The sequence below is a fragment of the Chiroxiphia lanceolata genome, chromosome 28 (genome assembly GCF_009829145.1).
Source record: "Chiroxiphia lanceolata isolate bChiLan1 chromosome 28, bChiLan1.pri, whole genome shotgun sequence".
NCBI lineage: Eukaryota > Metazoa > Chordata > Aves > Passeriformes > Pipridae > Chiroxiphia > Chiroxiphia lanceolata.
This window is the reverse complement of record NC_045664.1, coordinates 1,217,273-1,235,193: the sequence shown is the minus strand read 5'-3', so window position 1 is coordinate 1,235,193 and position 17,921 is coordinate 1,217,273. Positions and strand designations below refer to the sequence as shown.

General features: G+C 48.4%; 1 protein-coding gene across 1 annotated transcript in view; it reads left to right on the top strand.

Moving 5' to 3' along the window:
* Positions 1-3,657: 3,657 nt before the first annotated feature.
* Positions 3,658-17,921, top strand: part of SLC4A5 (solute carrier family 4 member 5) — a 37,754-nt gene continuing 23,490 nt past the window's right edge. Inside the window, exons 1-6 of the mRNA XM_032712636.1 lie at positions 3,658-3,722; positions 8,333-8,462; positions 11,962-12,122; positions 12,333-12,488; positions 15,984-16,079; positions 16,806-16,861. Coding sequence (XP_032568527.1) covers position 3,722; positions 8,333-8,462; positions 11,962-12,122; positions 12,333-12,488; positions 15,984-16,079; positions 16,806-16,861 — 600 coding nt within the window. The 5' untranslated portion in view covers positions 3,658-3,721. The remainder of the gene's footprint in view (positions 3,723-8,332; positions 8,463-11,961; positions 12,123-12,332; positions 12,489-15,983; positions 16,080-16,805; positions 16,862-17,921) is intronic.

The following is a 17,921-nucleotide window of genomic DNA, read 5'->3' as shown; positions in this document are numbered from 1 at the left end:
AAAAGTCGATCAGTGGTGCCCAAAATACATTTGGAGCCGGGAGCTGCGCAGCGTTTCCAGTTGGGCGTCGATAGGATGGTGGGAAGAGCAGCTTCATCCCAAGGCAATCTGGGCTCCCACCAGCACCCCTGACTTTCCTCTGCAGCCCCATCCTCCCTCTGAACATCTCCTTTGAGAGCTCGAGGTGAGTTTCTTAGGGGTGAAACTTGGTTTTGTGGAACTGGGAGCTGGGGGGGGGTTAGAACTGGGTTTAACTGGGAGAGGTGACGGCGCTTTTCTTTCCCTCTTGTTTCAGCTCCACTTAGAGTCAGGTTTTCCAATAGTTCTATTCCATGTTATGCTTGTGTTTGGATGTAGGGAGTTGGGGGGGGGGAAGCTTTATGTGTAAAATATAGGAGGGAAAAAACCCTGGGTTTATTGCTCTCGTAAATCAACCATAATTAACCAGGATATTTCATTTCTCAGTGGATCTATCAAAGGGTTTATCCAGTGAGTTATTTTTGCTGCCCAGCAGAGATGGGTTAAAACTCTGACCAGCCAAACTAGACTGCAAAAAAAGTCCTATTTCATTCCAATTTTATCCCGTTTGGAGGGTCCTTTAGCCCCATCCATCATCCCCAACCTGCCACTGAAGGAATCTTGGGGGGTTGTGAAACTTCATCTCTTGGAAACTCATTTTTGGAGCAAAAATATTTCTGCCTGAAGCTGGGGGGGGAGGGTATTTTGCTGCTTTTCCTGCCACAACCAGCTTCCTAAAACCCTCAGAATTATCCCAATAATGTTATTTTCAGGAAGCCAAAGCTCATGGCTGCTGTTGATACACCCAGATTTGGGGCACAGTTGCCCATCCAGAGGAGTTTGTCCCTAAAATAAACTGGTTCCTTAAAAAAAAGTGTCAGGAAAAAAAAAAAATCCCAAATCTTTTAAATCAAGAGGTGCCTTTAAATATCAACTGTGTTAAGGCTGGAACGTTTATTGGGATAAAGATGGTCTTTGCCTGGGGGAAAATGGGTCGATAAATCAGGAACCAAAGCAGAGCCAACCTGGGCACCCCGGGGTCCTTCCAGCTTTTTAGGGGCACACCCTGTTTGCTTGATATTTTGAACCTCTTTGGCTTGAGTTGGGGTTTTTTTTCCCTGAAATAGATGGATAATGGTGCGATTTTGCCATGGATTCCAGGAGCTGGAACGGGGGACACGGAGAGGCTGGTTCTGATCACTCTCAAAGTGACTTTGGGAGGCATCGACCGGGCTGCCAGGAATAGTAACCGTTCTGCCGCCCCAGTCAAGTGTGAAAGGCAATCACTGGAGGTCAGATAATTAGGGGAGTAATTAACAGCCGCGACAAAATGCGAAGGAACTCTTGGGGGGATAAAGCGGCAGGTCGGAAGGAAGGGATCTGGAAGTGTAGGGTGTAAAATCTGTGCTCAGGAGATGAGGAAGCAAAGTCTGAGTCTGCAAACCCCCTTTTAGCTGTGAAAAATCCCTTTTATCTGGGCAGGTGTCCCCCCCCCCCCAAAAAAAAAAATTAAATGAGTGTTTATTGCCAGCAAATAACCCCCGTGAACTGAGCTCGTGTCCAAAATTGTGGTAGCAAGTCTCCATAAAAATTCCTTGCACTTCACTCCCCCTCTCCTTTGAGCAGCAGAAATTGGAGCCTGGAGACAAAATTTATCCCGGTTTTCTTAAACAGGGGGAGAGTGGAGGTGGAGCACAGGCAGGGCTGGCACGGGCAGGACTGGCACAGGCAGGGCTGAGCTCACCGAGGGAGGACATTCCAGAGGGTCCCCTGTGCTTCCACAGGGAAGTCCCGGCTCTCCCGGCCGGGAAGGATCCTGTGATTCCACACGTGGATTCCCGGAGCGGGGAGCACCTGCCAGGTGTGCAAAGAGGCTCCTCCCTGCCCGACATCCCTGAAAACCTCTCTCCTTTCTCCTTGCCGGGCTCAGCTCTCCCGGAGCAGCGGGAACATGCTGGAGGATGAGGATGGGATGAGCGAGAGGGGGCTCAGCGGCTCCAGGAGGAGATACGAGGATGAGGAAGGTGAGTGAAACCTCGGGAATGCCCCCAAAGGCAGCGGGGGCTTCCCTGCCGGCTGATCCCTCGGATCTCCCGATGCTCCACCGGGACATCCCATGGAATAAATTCCTGAGTGCCTTAAGCCTGCTGGGAAGATGGGAAACACCTTCCTGACTTTTTAAACTGGAACTTTTTTTGTAACTGGAAGTGAGACATCCCAGATCTGCTTTTGAAAGCTTTTCCCCTTCCCTAGATCCCTCTGGATCATCCCATGGAAGAAACTTTAGGCCTGGTGGGAAGATGGGAAACATCTCCCTGGGGTTTTTTTTAACTGGAAGTTTTTAACTGGAAAGTGAACTTTTTCCTTTTTTTTTAAACTGGAAATGAGAAATCCCAGGTCTGCTTTTTAAACCTCTTCCCCTCTCTAGATCCAGCACATCCCATGGAATAAATTCCTGCTTGCCCTAAGCCCACTGGGAAGATGGAAAACATCTCCCTGACTTTTTTTAACTGGAAGTTTTTTAACTGGAAGTTTTAACCAGAAAGTGAACTTTTCTTTTTTAATGGGAAGTGAGAAATCCCAGATCTGCTTTTTTTCTTTTTCCCCCAGATGTGCTCTCAATCCAGCACATCCCATGCACAACATTTGTGCATTAAAGCCTCTGTGCTTTAATCCTGGCAAGAAGATGGGAACCATCTCCCTGGCTTTTTATGATGGAAGTTTTTTAACTGGAAAATGAACATTTTTTTAACTGGAGAGTGAACTTTCTTTTTAAACTGGAAGCTTTTAAACTTTTTCTTCATTCTCTAACACATCCCATGGAATGAAATGTGTGCTTTAATCCTGGTGGGAAGATGGGAACCATCTCCTTGGCTTTTTAAATTGGAAGTTTTTTAACTGGAAAGAGGACTTTTCCTTTTTTTAACTGGAAAGTGAACTTTTTTACCTGGAAGTGAAACATTCCAGACCTGCTTTTTCAAGCTTTTCTCCCTCTCTAGATCTGGCACATCCCATCCACAACATGGAATAAAACTCCTGTGTGCTTTTAAGCCTGGTGGGAAGATGGGAAACACCTCCTTGGCTTTTTAAATTGGAAGTTTTTTAACTGCAAAGAGAACTTTTCTCTTTTTTTTAACTGGAAAGTGAACTTTTCTTTTTTTGTAACTGGAAATGAGAAATCCCAGTTCTGGTTTTTTTCTTTTTTTTGTAACCGGAAAGGAGAAATCCCAATTCTGTTTTTTTTCCCCCCTCCTCCTCTCTGGATTTTTTTAAACTGCGAGCTTTCAAAGTTTTTTTTTCTTCATTCTCTAGATCCAGCACATCGCACGGAATAAACCCCCGCGTGCTTTAGTCCTGATGGGAAGCTGGGAAACACCTCCCCGGCTTTTTTTTAACTGGGAGTTTTTAAACTGGAAGCTTTAACTGGAAAGTAATTTCTTTATTGATGTCGTTGTTTTGCTGTTGTTGTAAGACATCCCAGAGCCGCTTTTCAAGCTCTCCCCCCTCCCTAGATTACCACTCCATCTACATCGGGGTGCCGGTGCCGCGCGGGTACCGCAGGAAGCGGCGCCGCCGGAGATCCCCCGGCTCCAGCCGGGACCGGAGCGAGAGCGAGCGGCACTTCGAGCGCCAGGACCACTCGGACACCGACGACGGCGGCCACGGCTGCTACGAGAGCGGCAATGACAACGCCAGCAGGACCAGTGAGTGCCCCGCGGCTCCCCCGAAAAAACCGGGAGAGCCTCCGGAGCATCGCTGAACCCGGGATTAAATCACCCCCGGCCCTTCCCGGGTTTATTCTTCCCTGCGTGTCACAGGGTGGGGACTGGGGTGAAGTGGGGTTGTCCTGTCCCTTGGGAAGTTGCGTCCAGGGAGTGCAGACAAACCTCGGGCATCACACCTTGTTCCCGACAGGCTTTTGCCCGCGGCTTTGCCTGGTCTCGTTAAATCTCCTTTAGGATTAAAGCCCAGATTAACATTTCGAACAGCAAAACAGCTGCCGAGCCCATGGGGTGGGTTTTTGCCACCCCCCTCCTATAGAAACATGCCTTCGGGTTTAGGTCCAGCTCACCTGAGCGGGCTCCACTTTTCTCTACGGAAGGAAAAGTTTTTCCAGAGCTTTTCTGTGGCGTGGGAAGAGGTTTTTGTTTGCAGCGGGCTCTGCTCGCGGCTCCTTCGTGGCTTTCATGGAAGGGGGAGCTTCCTCCTTTCCACAGGCAGTAAACGCCACTGGGATAAAACCCTGCGCTGGTTTGGAGGGAGAAAAGTCATTTTATGGAGGAAAATCACCCGAAAAATCTCAGAAATCCTCCTCATTTAGGCTATTTTTCCCCGAAAAAAATTTCTGCTCTGAGCTCGGAGGGGATTTTCCCACCTCCTTCCAGGCGGGAAAGAAAAACCCCGCAGGAAATAACCCCAAAGCTGTGATTTCTGCCCTCCCAGCGTTTCGCCCTCCCCTTTCTCCCTCTCTCCATCTCACTGCCTCCCAGAGATCTCACCTCTCCCACTCGCATCTCGTTTGATTTGGTAACTTCCCGTCATGGGAGCCAAAGGGAAAGGAAAGTGCTTTATATTCTCTGTAATCTGCTCCTTAAGCCTTGGGAGTTTAGCAAGCCTGAGTGGATAAAGGAGGAAGTTCGGGGGTTTGGTGGTTTTTGGTACCGAGCAGCGAAGGTTTGGTTTGGCCGGGAAGAAATGGGGGAAAAAATGGAAACAACTCCAGGTAGGATTTTTCCCAGCGTTTCATGGCAGCCGCCGTCGGGGGAGCAGGAGGGGGAAAAAAGCTCCAGGGGTTTTTTTTTGGCTTTGTTTTTCCCTTGTAAAATCAACTTTTTCTCTTGTGAAAGCAGCCTGGGAGCTTGCAGGTGAACTCAGGGCACAGAGCTCGAAAGCTCATCCCTAAAATTAACTGGGGGAATTCTCAGCTTCTGTTGCTCCCCAGCAGAGGGGAAGTGGAAAAGGTGATATTTGGAGGGATAAAAGGTCTCCCAGATTTACAGGTTTCTTGAAAAAGAAAAGAGCATCTAATCCCATGGGATGTGCACCCCAGTCTCCTCTTTTTTTTGGGAGGTGGTGACCCTTCTGATCCATGAAAAGCCAGGGAAAGGCTGTTATGGATCCAGAGGGACCACGAGAGCCGGTGGTTAATGTGCTGGAGCCCTAAATCAGGCTTAGTCCTGCAAACCCCAAGCAGCACCACATTCCCCCATCCCTAATTTTATCCCCCCTTTTTTTTTTTATTCTACCTTAAGCCAGGGTGGGAATTTCAGTTTGGAAAAGCATCTCGGGGTCAGGTTTTGCTGCTGGATCAAAGCTGGGGTGTGAAGGGCTCTGTGGACCCGGGACTAAAGGAGGTTTAAATCATTCCAACTGGTCTGTCCCGTCCCATTTCCCAAGGAAACGTGAGGTCCTGCACGTGTGGAATTATCCCAAATATCCCATATATATCCTAAATATTCCCAGTGTTGATGCTGACCTGATTCTGTGGCTTTGGGCTCCATTTGGATCCACTGTGGCTTAAATCACAGTGGGGAATTGCAGGAATTGCAGCTGGAAGTGTTTTCCCATCGTAAAAATTAGTTCAGGGAGATCTGGATCTTCTCTGGGCACCCCTTGAACTGTGTCTTCAACAAACAGCTGCTGATTTTGGGGGATTTGGGGGAGTTTTGGCCACTGCAGCAATTTTACTCTTGAGCTCCCAAAGGTGCCAAACCTTAAATACCACTGTCCAATATATCCTCCCAAGCAAACACCTGCTTCTTCCCAGAATTTTTAGGTGCTGGATCAAATTTCCAGGTGAAAAAAACCAAGCAGGGAGATCTGGATGCTCTCCCAGAGTTCTCCAGGTGAATGAATCCCACAAATTTTGGCTGTGTGGCCAAATAGATGCCACTATCCAATATATCCTCCCAAGGAAGCACCTGCTGCTTCCCGGGATTTTCAGGTCTTGGATCAAACTTCCAGGTGCAGAAACCAAGCAGGGATTGCTGGGTGCTTTCCCAGGCTCCTCCAGGTGAATAAATTCCCTGAATTTTGGCTGCCAAGCCCTGCTGGTGTTGGTTTAACAGGGGGCTCTTGGCTCAGGTCGCTGAGCAGAGGCCGACCCTGCTGGGAAGGTGTGGAAAGATGGATTTATTCCTTAAAATGTGGATTTATTCCTTAAAATGTGGGAGGATGAGGAGAAAAAAAGCTAAAAAAGAAAGCTCGTTATGTCAAAGCTTCCCTTCCTCTTTTGTGGGTTCCACTGTTTCGAGGGTGGCACAGCCCTGAAACCCCAAAAGGAGTCACTGGGAGAACCCTCTGGAAGGGGGGAGAAGGAAGGATCTGCTCTTAAAGCACCCAAGGAGGGAATCTGGGAAGAGTTGGGATTAGCTACACCCAAACTGAGGGTGTGCAAAGCTCCAACCCCTCCTGCAGGATTGCAAATCCCCCCTTTTTTCCCCAGTTCATCCAGAGATCCCCCCCAAGGCAGAGATTTCCAGCAAACTCCCAATTTCTGTGGTTCAGCTCGTCATATTTGGGGTGAATTTGGGGGTTTGGAGGAAGTTTAGGGTTTGGACTGTAGAGCAAAGGCTGAGGGGGGTGTTACCAGCATTGTACCCGTTTCATCCTCCTTCCCAGAACAGCACTTAGGCTTAAAGAGCCTGAAACCCTCCAGGCAGGGAGCCCAGCTCTAAAATTAACAGGAATATTTAATAATCATAATAATGAAGCTTATGGAAATGAAGGAGGACTTGACAACAGGGCTTTAGTCTGGGTGGTGGGGCTTAGAGGGCTTAAGTGGTTAAGCAGGCTCAGCCTAAAGGGACATCCTCTTCTTCCAGGGCCCACACGACTTGGGGTCATCTCCTTTGTGGGGGAAAAGGGCAATATTCCCATTTTTACCTCTGCTCACACGTTGAAATTTAATTACCTGCTTTTTTGGGGGCACTTTATTACCCAACTTTCTTATTCCCAAGTTTGAAAATGGGAGGATTTTGCTTAAAAAAAAAAAAAAAGACCTTTTTCCAAGCTGGGTTAATTCCTGTTGGTTTAGGATACTTGAGATTGTACTAAAATACACCAATTTCCATGGATTTTAGGTTGATTTTAATCTCTTTGGAGCAACTGGAGACCATTCCCATCCATGGGGAGCAACTGGGGCACATCCAGGTTCATACCCAGGTGTCTGATTCCTCCCCATGACCAAAATGTTGAGTTTTTTCCTAGAAAATGGATGGAGAGGGTGAAAAGCAAATCCAGCCAGGCTGGGTTTTTTGGAGGAGGTTCTGTCACCCTCCTGTGGGCTCCAGGAATTCACTGGGGATGGAAAACCCTTTTCCCACCAGTCAGGAGGTTGGTGGGTGATGTGTTCCTGTGGAAAGCAGGAGGAAATAAGTGCCCTCCCCAGCCTGGCTGCAGGAAGTTGGATTTTTCCAGCAGAAATTTGTGTTATTCCCCTTCAAGGATTCACATTCTCTATGGGAATCCAGTGGGAAAATGTGTGTTAAGCTCTCGTGCATCCCCAACCAGAGACTGTAAGGATTTGGTTGCTGAGGGCAGGAGACTCTAACCTGACAAAAACAGGCTCCATGGCAAGGAAAAATGTGGGATACCCCTTGGAAACAAGGATCATAATGCTCCTGGAAGGGAATTTTGTGGTATTTTATATAGGGATGGCCACATTCCTCAATTCCCAGCCTGGATCTCTATTCCTTCCACTCATCCTTCCTGCCATCATCTCAGAATTCCTCTGCTGACTTCCACTCATCCTTTCCCCCATCATCCCACATCTTTGCACAGGGATTTTGGGACAGGATTACTCAGAGTTTCCCACTCCTTAATGTCTCTCACCTTAAATATTTCCCTCAAAACCACCGTATTTTCTACCCCAGGATCCCAAACAACCCTAAACTTCCTCCAGACCCCCAAATTCACCCCAAATATGACGAGCTGAACCACAGAAATTGGGAGTTTGCTGGAAATCTCTGCCTTGGGGGGGATCTCTGGATGAACTGGGGAAAAAAGGGGGGATTTGCAATCCTGCAGGAGGGGTTGGAGCTTTGCACACCCTCAGTTTGGGTGTAGCTAATCCCAACTCTTCCCAGACTCCCTCCTTGGGTGCTTAAGAGCAGATCCTTCCTTCTCCCCCCTTCCAGAGGGTTCTCCCAGTGACTCCTTTTGGGGTTTCAGGGCTGTGCCACCCTCGAAACAGTGGAACCCACAAAAGAGGAAGGGAAGCTTTGACATAATGAGCTTTTTTTCAGCCTTTTTTTTTCCTCTTCCCACCATCACCTTGTCTCCCATGGATGTTAAACCTCTTTTCCCCCCTCAGTGTCTCCGGCTGCTGAACGTCTCCGCTACATCCTGGGGGAAGATGATGAGCCTCCCAATCCCACCCTTTTCACGGAGATGGACACCCTGCAGCACGATGGGGAGGAGATGGAGTGGAAGGAATCAGCCAGGTGAGGTGGGAAGATGCTTTGGGGTTGAAAAAAATCGGAAAAAAAAAAATCCCCTCCTTAAACATGCCCGGGTGGAAACAGGAGCAGGGAATGAACAACTGTTCAAAAAGACATTCCTGAATTAGGGAAATGCAGGGAACGTGGCATTTTTGGGGATTTTACAAGAATTCCCATCTTGTCCTGGTTCTCCTCAGGGTCTGTCCTTGGATCAACCCCAGAGCTGGAGCTTTTCCCATTCCCAGTGACCAAAGTCCTGCAGAAAGGGCTGGGAGTGTGAAAAAGGGGGATAAGATGTTGGGAAAAGGGAGAATTAGATCTGGGAAATGGGAATAGAAGAAATAAAGGACATTTTCCCAGGTTCCTCCTCCTGCCCCCCCCTTTTTCTACCTGGGCCAAGAGTGAAACTCTTCCCACCCTCCATCAATAATAATAAAACTCCACCTACTCCATCTTTAATAAAATAATTAGGGGAGTTGCAAGTGGAATTTCCTTTGTTGAATCAGGAGTTTACCCAAGGGAATAATCTCAAATCCAGGTGGGATTTTCTCTTCCTAACCTCAATTTTGTGAAGGCCAACAGGGTTGAGGCTTTTTGGGGGAGCTTTAGGAAGGGAATCAGGGGTGCTGACGGGATCCCAACCCTTTAGTTTCAGCAGCACATGTGGGATTTCCGAGTTTGGGTGTGAAATTTCACCCTGGGGTTTGGGAGGGATCAGGATCAGGCCCTGTGGATGCTCATCCTCCCTCCAGGGCTGGTTATTTGCATCACCAAAAATTTGGGAAGCTCGTAAGCATCCTCCTGGTTGCCATCCCTGCTCAAACTCTACAGTGTGGGGGATGCTTCTGGTAAAATCCTTAATTTCTCCCTTATTTTTCCATAGGTCTGTATCTCCCCATCCTTCCCCACTCCCAAAAAAGCTTGGAGGGCAAAAAAATCAATGGTTTTGGGGGGATTTTCATCAAGGAGATATTGAGATGGAGGTTTCCAAGTTGCTGCTGTGAGGATGGAGGGTTTTGTATCCTTGCTCCCCAAAAAAAGATTGGAGGGCAAAAAATCAACATATTCATTGGGATTTTCATTGAGATTTTCATCAGGAACATCTGGAGATGGAGGTTTCCAAGTTCCTTCTTGGAGGATGGAGGTTTCTGTATCTACCCATCCTTCCCCACTCCTCAAAAAAGCTTCAAAGGCAAAAAATCAATGGGTTTTTTTTGGATTTTCATTAGGGAGGGATTGAGGCGGAGGTTTCCAAATTCCTCCTGGGAGGATGGAGGTTTTTGTACCCCCACTACCCAAAAAAGCTTGGAGGGCAAAAAATCCACATTTTCCTTGGGATTTTCATCAAGAAGGTCTGGAGATGGAGGTTTCCACATTCCTTCTGGAAGGAGAGAAAGTTCTTTATAACCCATCCTTCCCCACTCCCAAAAAAAAGCTTGGAGGGCAAAAAATCAATGTTTTTGGGGGGATTTTCATCAAGGAGGGATTGGGATGGAGGTTTCCAAGTTCCAGCTGGGAGGATGGAGGTTTCTGTATCTATCCATCCTTCCCCACTCCCAAAAAAAGCTTGGAAGGGAAAAAAAATCAACATTTTCATTGGGATTTTTATGAGGGAGAGCTGAGGACAGAGGTTTCCAAATTCCTCCTGGGAGGATGGAGGTTTTTGTATCCCCACTACCCAAAAAAGCTTGGAGGGCAAAAAATCCACATTTTCCTTGGGATTTTCATCAGGAAGGTCTGGAGATGGAGGTTTCCACATTCCTTCTGGGAGGAGGGAGGTTTCTTTTCCTACCCATCCTTCCCTACTCCAAAAAAAAACTTGGAAGGCAAAAAAATCAATGTATTCATTGGGATTTCCATTGGGGAGGGATTGAGATGGAGGTTTCCAAATTCCTCCTGGGAGGGTGGAGGTTTCTCAAATCCCGATTTCCGCTCCCCAATGAGGAACTTCTTTAACCACAGGAGAGCAGCTCCACGGTGGGAACAGCAGGTGGGAGCAGCTCTAAATCCACAATAAATGGAAAAAACCCCTGGCAATCCAGGCCCTGAGCCCAGCAGGGAGACGGGATTTTGCTGTAGCCTTGGCGAAAGCGTCACGGGATGTTGATCCTGGGAAAATGGTGCCGCTGGAAATGTGCCCTGAGTCCTGCACTCCGACCTGAGCTGCCACCCTGTCTGCTCTTTAATGACCCACTTTCCTCAGGAAAACGGGGCAAAAAAAGAAAGAAAAAGTGACCTAATCGGCTTTGGGCTCCACGGGTGCCACGGCGGGAAGCTTGAATCGCCTCCCCATCAAAGCAGCGTTGTTGCAAGGGCTGGAGAAAGGGTTTCTCCAAAGAACTGGGATGGGAAGCTTTGGAACGACGAGAACTAGGCTTAAATATTATAATTCTGGGAATATTTGGGGTTTTGTCCCTGACACAGACTGTTCCTGGCATTCTCAGGTAATATTTTGGGAGTTTAGGAAACCTCCCAAGCCTCCCCAGAGCGATTTGAGGAGGGGGAAGCCTGAGGGGCTGAGTTCACTTGTGGGGGTGAGAGGTTTGCCTGCACTTCACAATCATGGAATCAGCACTTTGGGTGGTGGTATTACTGGATTTCTCCATCCCCATCCTGAATAACACTTGGTATTTTGTCTTTGGAGCAGCATTTTGATGCAGCTGATCTAACCCAGGGCTCTCCCCACCCTTCTCCTGCAGCGTTCCTGAGCCAGCAGCTATTTCCCAAAACTTTTCTCCTCCCACATCCTCTCTGTCTGTGCCCTCTGGGGCAGCGGGAGCCAAAATCCCAGTTGTACCAGTTCAAATTTGTAAGGTTAAGCTCCGTGAAGGCTAATCCTGGAAGTCTCCTGGAAAGGAAAAGCAGCTTTCTTCCCCAAATCGATGTCACGCCAAGAGCTGCCCTTCCAGGAGCCTGAGCCCTGTCCCCAGGGACTTGGGAGAAATCAGCCACCATTCCCAAATCTGCTCTGAAGCCTTTGGTTTGTAAAATAAAGGAACAGAGGTGGAAGGGCTGATTTCCAATGGTTGATTTCAAGGGTTTGCAAACCCTCTCGTCTCCCACCATGGGAATGAAGGGCCCAGGTTGAGGTCAGAGTGTTGCTAAGGAATTAAAAAACCTTGGGAATGCCCTGGTGTTTGCTCTCCTGGGTGCATGGCTGGTCCGTGGAGGTGCAGGTCCTGGCTAAGGCAAGGTCATCTCTGTGGGAAAACCTCCCAAATCTCACAGGAGCAATTTGAAGAGGGGGAAATCCGAGGGATTGAGTTCACTGGTGGGGCTGAGAGGTTTGTCTCCACTCTGCAATCATGGAAGCAGCACTTTGAGTTATGATGTTATGGAATTTCTTCATTCCCATCCTGAATAAAAAGCAAAAATGTTGTGGAATGGATTAATCCAGGCTTGCAAATCCACCTGCAGAAAGGAAACTCCATGGAAAAAGCCATTCTCTTTTTCCCTTCTCACCCACCTCTCCCGTTCTGTGCCCATCGCACTCTCGTTCCAGGTGGATCAAGTTTGAAGAGAAGGTGGAGGAAGGTGGGGAGAGATGGAGCAAACCCCACGTGTCCACGTTGTCCTTGCACAGCCTGTTCGAGCTGCGGACATGTCTCCAGACGGGAACGGTGCTCCTGGACCTGGATGGCTACTCCTTGCCCCAAATTATAGGTAGGAGCTGGTGGAAGTCCATTCCAAACCACCTTTCACCCGTGTCCCAAAGTGCTGGGCGTGGATTTAAATATATTTACTGCTCCATAAACCAAGTTATGTGGGAATAAGCAAAGATAGGAGTTGGGAGCCACCGATTTGCTTCAAGAATTGTTGTCCTGAGCACTCCGGGGGGGTTGCAGTGGGGTAACCCATGGGCCTCCCTTGCAGATGATGTCATTGAGAAGCAGATCGAGGACGGTCTGCTCAAGCCAGAGCTGAGGGAGAAGATAAGCTATGTGCTCCTGAGAAAGCACCGCCACCAAACCAAGAAGCCAATCCACCGGTCCTTGGCCGACATCGGGAAATCCGTCTCCTCCAACACATGTGAGTCCTTGGGGTCCAACCTGGTTGCACCCTTGAGTCTTGGGGAAGAATTTCTCAGGAGAAGGAAAGGGGGAAACCCAACCATTTGGGACATTCAAGTGTTTACTGTATTGAGAAAGACCCAGAAAGTTCTGCTGCTGGTGGGTGTAAGGGTGGGGGGTCATTGGGAACTGGAAGCTGAAGAGGTGTTTGCTGAGATGGACAAGGTTGTGTGAGGAGAACGTTGTGTGAGGACAACATCATTGTGTGAGGGGAAATGTCATCATGAGACAGACAACATCGTTGGTTGAGAGACAACATCACTGACTGAGGGATAAGGTTGTTGTGTGAGGGACAATGGCACTGCGTGAGGGATAATTCTGTGGTGTGAGAACCATGTCATTGTGTGAAGGGATGTCACTGTGAGAGGGACAATGGCATTGTACAGGGACAGTATCACTGTGAGATGGAAAACGTTGTGTAAGGGCCAGCATCGTTATGTAAGGGACAACATTGTTGTGTGAGGGAAAATATCATCGTGAGAGGGACATTGTGTAAGGGACAATGGGAGAGCACAAAATCATTGTGTGAGGGACATCACTGTGTGAGGGACAACGTCATCATGTGAGGGACAACATCACTGAGTGAGGGACAACATCATCATGTGAGGGCAATGGCATTGTGTGAGGGACAATGTTGTCATGTGAGGGACAGTGTGAGAGCACAACGTTGTTGTGTGAGGGACAATGATATTGTGTGAGAGACAATGTCGCTGGTTAAGGGACAACGTTGTTGGTTAAGGGAATGTTGTTGTGTGAGGGACAATGGCATTGTGTGAGGGACAACATCTGTGTGAGAGACAATGTCACTGTGTGAGGGACAATGTCACTGTGTGAGGGACAATGTCACTGTGTGAGGGATAATGTCGTGTGAGGACAGTGTCTATGTAAGGACAATGTCATACTGTGAGGGACAATGTTGTTGTGTAAGGGATATCACTGTCAGGGGACAATGGTATTGTGTGGGGGACAATGTCCCTCGATAGTGTCATTTTGTGAGGACAGTGCCATTGTGTGAGCAATGTCATTTTGTGAGGGACAACATCATTTTGTGAGGGAAAATGTCATTTTGAGAGGGACAATGACATTGTGTGAGGGAAAATATCATTGTGAGAGGGGCAATGACGTTGTGTGAGGGACAATCCCATTGTGTGAGGCGCAGTGTCACCCTGTGGGGACAATCCCACTGTATGAGGCACAGTGTCACTGTGTGGGGACAGTCCCACTGTGTGAGGCACAGTGTCATTGTGTGGGGACAGTCCCATTGTGTGAGGGACGACATCAACATGTGAGGACAATCCTACTGTGTGAGGGACAACGTCACCATGTGGGGACAATGCCACTATGTGAGGCACAATGTCACCGTGTGGGGACAATGCTGTTGTGTGAGGGACAACGGTGCTGGCAGTCTCTTGGCCAAGGGGTTTTCTGGCACAGCAGCCCACAGACAAATCCAGTCTGCTCGGCAGCTGAACCCACCTATTTTTGAGCCATTATAAAAGGGGATTTGTTTGCTTTTACGCCTGATTATTTTCTTAGGTTTAAATGGAGGTCACTTGGTGGAGCTCGGGATTTGCCAGGTCTCAGTTACTCCCCGGGGAGACTGAAACAGCGGCGCCCAAGCTGCATATGGGAGAGGTCATCAATAATATTCCCACCCTGTGGGCATTCCCATGTTTCAGAGCAGCCATCATCCATGTCCAGGACTGCATATTTGAGCCAAGATTTACCCAAAGCCTTCAAAACAGAGCCTGGCTTGGAAATGTTGTGATTATTCCCTTGCTGAGGTGATGACACCCCTTTGAGTTTGGAAATGATGGTCATTGGAAGGAGCAGAGGGTTCTCACATGTTTCTTGTGCCAGTGGCAGCTCCGTGATTGCTCTTGGAATAAACAAGTCATTGAAAACGGGTCATGTCTAGTGGGATTTCATTATTATTTTTTGTTGGGTTTAACAACAAAAAAAGGAGGAGGCATGATGTAGTTGCAGCTGGTACCTTGAAAAGGTGCAGAACAGCCTGACACAACTGGTCCAGATGGTTCTCCAAAAGGAAAACACAGTTTTGGGAGTTGAAGAGGTTTCCTGAGAAAATTCTGGGCTTAGCACGGAAAATCCATGGGGGAAGGGAAAGTACTTGTGTCAAGTAATTCAGCCTAAACATCTGAGATTAACAAATGGGCCTCATCACCAGTTTAGGGAGGAGAAACATGAGGCTTGGTGGTGGCCAGCGTAAATATTTTGAAGTGTGAAGTTCATGGCAAAATTCAAGGGCAGGCTTCTTTGGAGAATTATTAGATTAAAAAGCCAAATAAAGTTTTGGGTCTTCCTAAGTAACAGAAATTGCATTTCTGGACCTACTGATAGCTGGATAAAGACTATTGATGGGGCCTGAGGTGGTGCAGGAAGATTTGGGGAGCAGGAAGATTTGGGGTAAGACCGTGTTTTCCTTAACGTTCCCTAATTGCCAACGGGAAAATTCCTACAGGTGTGATAAAATACAAATGACAGTAGGAGGGAAAATCAAATTTTTGGTGTCTTGGTGCCAGAAAGGTCATGTCTGTGTTGATGTTCAACCTGGTCTCTGGCCTTCAGCACCACTCAGCCTTCTCCATGGCTCCTTTGACAGCTTCCTTCTCCTGCTTTCAGCACCACTCAACCTTCCCCTTGGCTCCTCTAACAGCTCCTTTCTCCCAGCCCACAGCTCTGTCCAAGGAATTTTTAGATTAAAAAGAGAAACAAATTTTTAAGTCTCTCTAATTGCTCTTCTGAACCCATTGATGGCCTTGAAGGGAATGGTGGTTGGGTGTGAGGCGGTGCAGGAAGATTTTGGGGAGCAGAAAGATTTGGGATAGGGTAGTTTATTCTAATATTTCCCTTAACATTCCCTTGTTGCCCATGGGAAAATTCCTATGAGTGGAATAAGAGTGCAATCAGGAGTAGGAGGTAAAATCAAACTTCTGGTGTTTTGGTGCTGGAAGGGTCATGTCTGTGTTCAGCAACTGATTTTCAGCCTGGTCTGTTGCCTTCAGCACCACCCGACATTCCCCATGGCTCCTCTACCAGCTCCTTTCTCCCAGCCCACAGCCCTGCCCAGGGAATTATTAGATTAAAACGCCAATTAAAATGTTGAGTTTTCCTCCTTGACGGACCCATTGATAGCCTTGGAGGGAGCACTGGTTGGGTGTGGGGGTGTGCAGAAAGATTTGGAGAGCAGGAAGATTTGGAGTAGGACAGTTCATTCTCATATTTCCTTTAACATTCCCCTATTTCCAGTGGGCAAGTTCCTGTGGGTGGGATGAAAGCGTAAATGAGAGGAGGAGGGAAAATCAAATTTCTGGTGTTTTTTGGCGCCGGAAGGGTCGCAACCGTGTTGAGCAATTGATTTGCAGCCTGGCCTCTTGCCTTCAGCACCACCCCAAGGTTCCCACTGGCTCCTCTGACATCTCCTCTCTCCCAGCCCGCAGCCCCGTCCGGAGCCCAGCCACCGGAGCCGCCTTCCACCGCTCCACCGAGGACCTGCGGATGCGGCAGAGCGCGAGCTACGGCCGCCTGCGTAAGATGGGGGGGCCAAGCCCTAAAATTAGTGTGGAGAACAAAAAAAAAAAATCAAGCTGGAGTATGGGAGTGGGCGATTTCAATGAGAAGGGGTCCCACCACAGCTGTAGTGAGGTGGTTTGTGTAAAAATTGGCATTGAAAGAACTCAGAGCCATGGAATCATCAAGGCTGGAGAAGCCCTCTAAGATCATGACAGAATATTCTGAGTTGGAAGGGACCTACAGGGATCATTGAGTTAGAAGTGACCCACATGGATCAACTTTTGAGTGAATGGCCCATACAGGGGTTGAACCCATGCCCTTGGCATTATTAGGACCAAGTTTTAACCAGCTGAGCTCATCCCGAGGTCAAGTCCGACTGTTAATGCAGCACTGTCAAGTTCACCACTAAACTGACTTGGACTCAGTGATCCTTGGGGGTCCCTTCCAACTCAGAATATTCTGGCATTCTGTGAAACCCTGTCCCCAGGTACCACATCCACAAGTTTTTTGAACACTGCCAGGGGTGGTGACTCCACCAGTTTCTCAGTGAAGGCATTTTTTCCTAATTTTTGGGGTTTCCTCTTATTGTATCTGGTTTGGAAGCCCAGCTACCATAAATAATAAATAATATAAATAATACAATAATAAATAATGTTTAATTTCTTTGCACAAAGCACTCCCACCGTGTTTTCTCCTCACACGTGGGGTGATTTCCTCACCTCCTCTCCCTCCTCTCCCCCAGGTCACGCGCAGAGTCGGAGCATGAACGACATCTCGGACACGCCAAGCACCGACCAGGTAACCACCCCAGAAACCTCAGAGCAGTGCCATGAGGGGCATCTCCACCATACCCCTGGTGGGGTTGTTCCCATCCAACCATCCAACCCTGAGATGGGGTTGTTCCAATCCAACCCCGAGATGGGATTGTTCCCATCCAACCCCATCCCCGAGATGAGGTTGTTCCTATCCAACTCCATCCCTGTGATGGGGTTGTTCCCATCCAACCCTGTCTCCACCACGGGCTTGTTCCCATCCAACCATCCAACCCCATGGGATTGTTCCCATCCAACACCATCCGACCCCATGGAGCTGTTCCCATCCAACCCCACTGGGTTGTTTCCATCCAGCCATCCAGACCCATTCCTGTGATGGGGTTGTTTCCATCCAGCCATCCAGACCCATTCCTGTGATGGGGTTGTTTCCATCCAGCCATCCAGACCCATTCCTGTGATGGGGTTGTTTCCATCCAGCCATCCAGACCCATTCCTGTGATGCAGCCATCCAGACCCATTCCTGTGATGGGGTTGTTTCCATCCAGCCATCCAACCCCATGATGGGACTGTTCTATCCCAACCTAAGGAAGGTCCATGGGAGCCTTGTGTGGCCTTGCCTGCTCGATATCCACTCAAATTCCTAATCAGAGAATTCAATGCCTGTATTGATCCCTGTGATCTTGTGGGGAAGCTGTACCAGAAATCACACCTGTGCTTGCAAGTTCAACAAGGAATTAGGGATATGCGAGGACACCGATGGAACTCGAAATCCTTGGGGTGGAGAAAAAAATTCCTTAAAATCTTTAGGTAGGAAAGGTGCTTGGAAGAGTGAAGGGATCTCTAAACAGCCTTTGCTTGGTAGGGGCAGGTTGCAGAGGATAAATCCCATCCAAGCACTTGGGTTTAAGGGCAGGTTGCAGGGGGTAAATCCCATCCAAGCACATCCCGTGCAAACATGGATTCAGCTCTGGAGAGAAGGGTCTGGAAATAGAGCTGTGCTCCATTTTTCCCTCTATTTGGTTCCTTAATGCAAAGCTCAGCTGAGAGGACTTCAAGGGCTTTTCCGTGAGGGAGCTGGGAAGGAG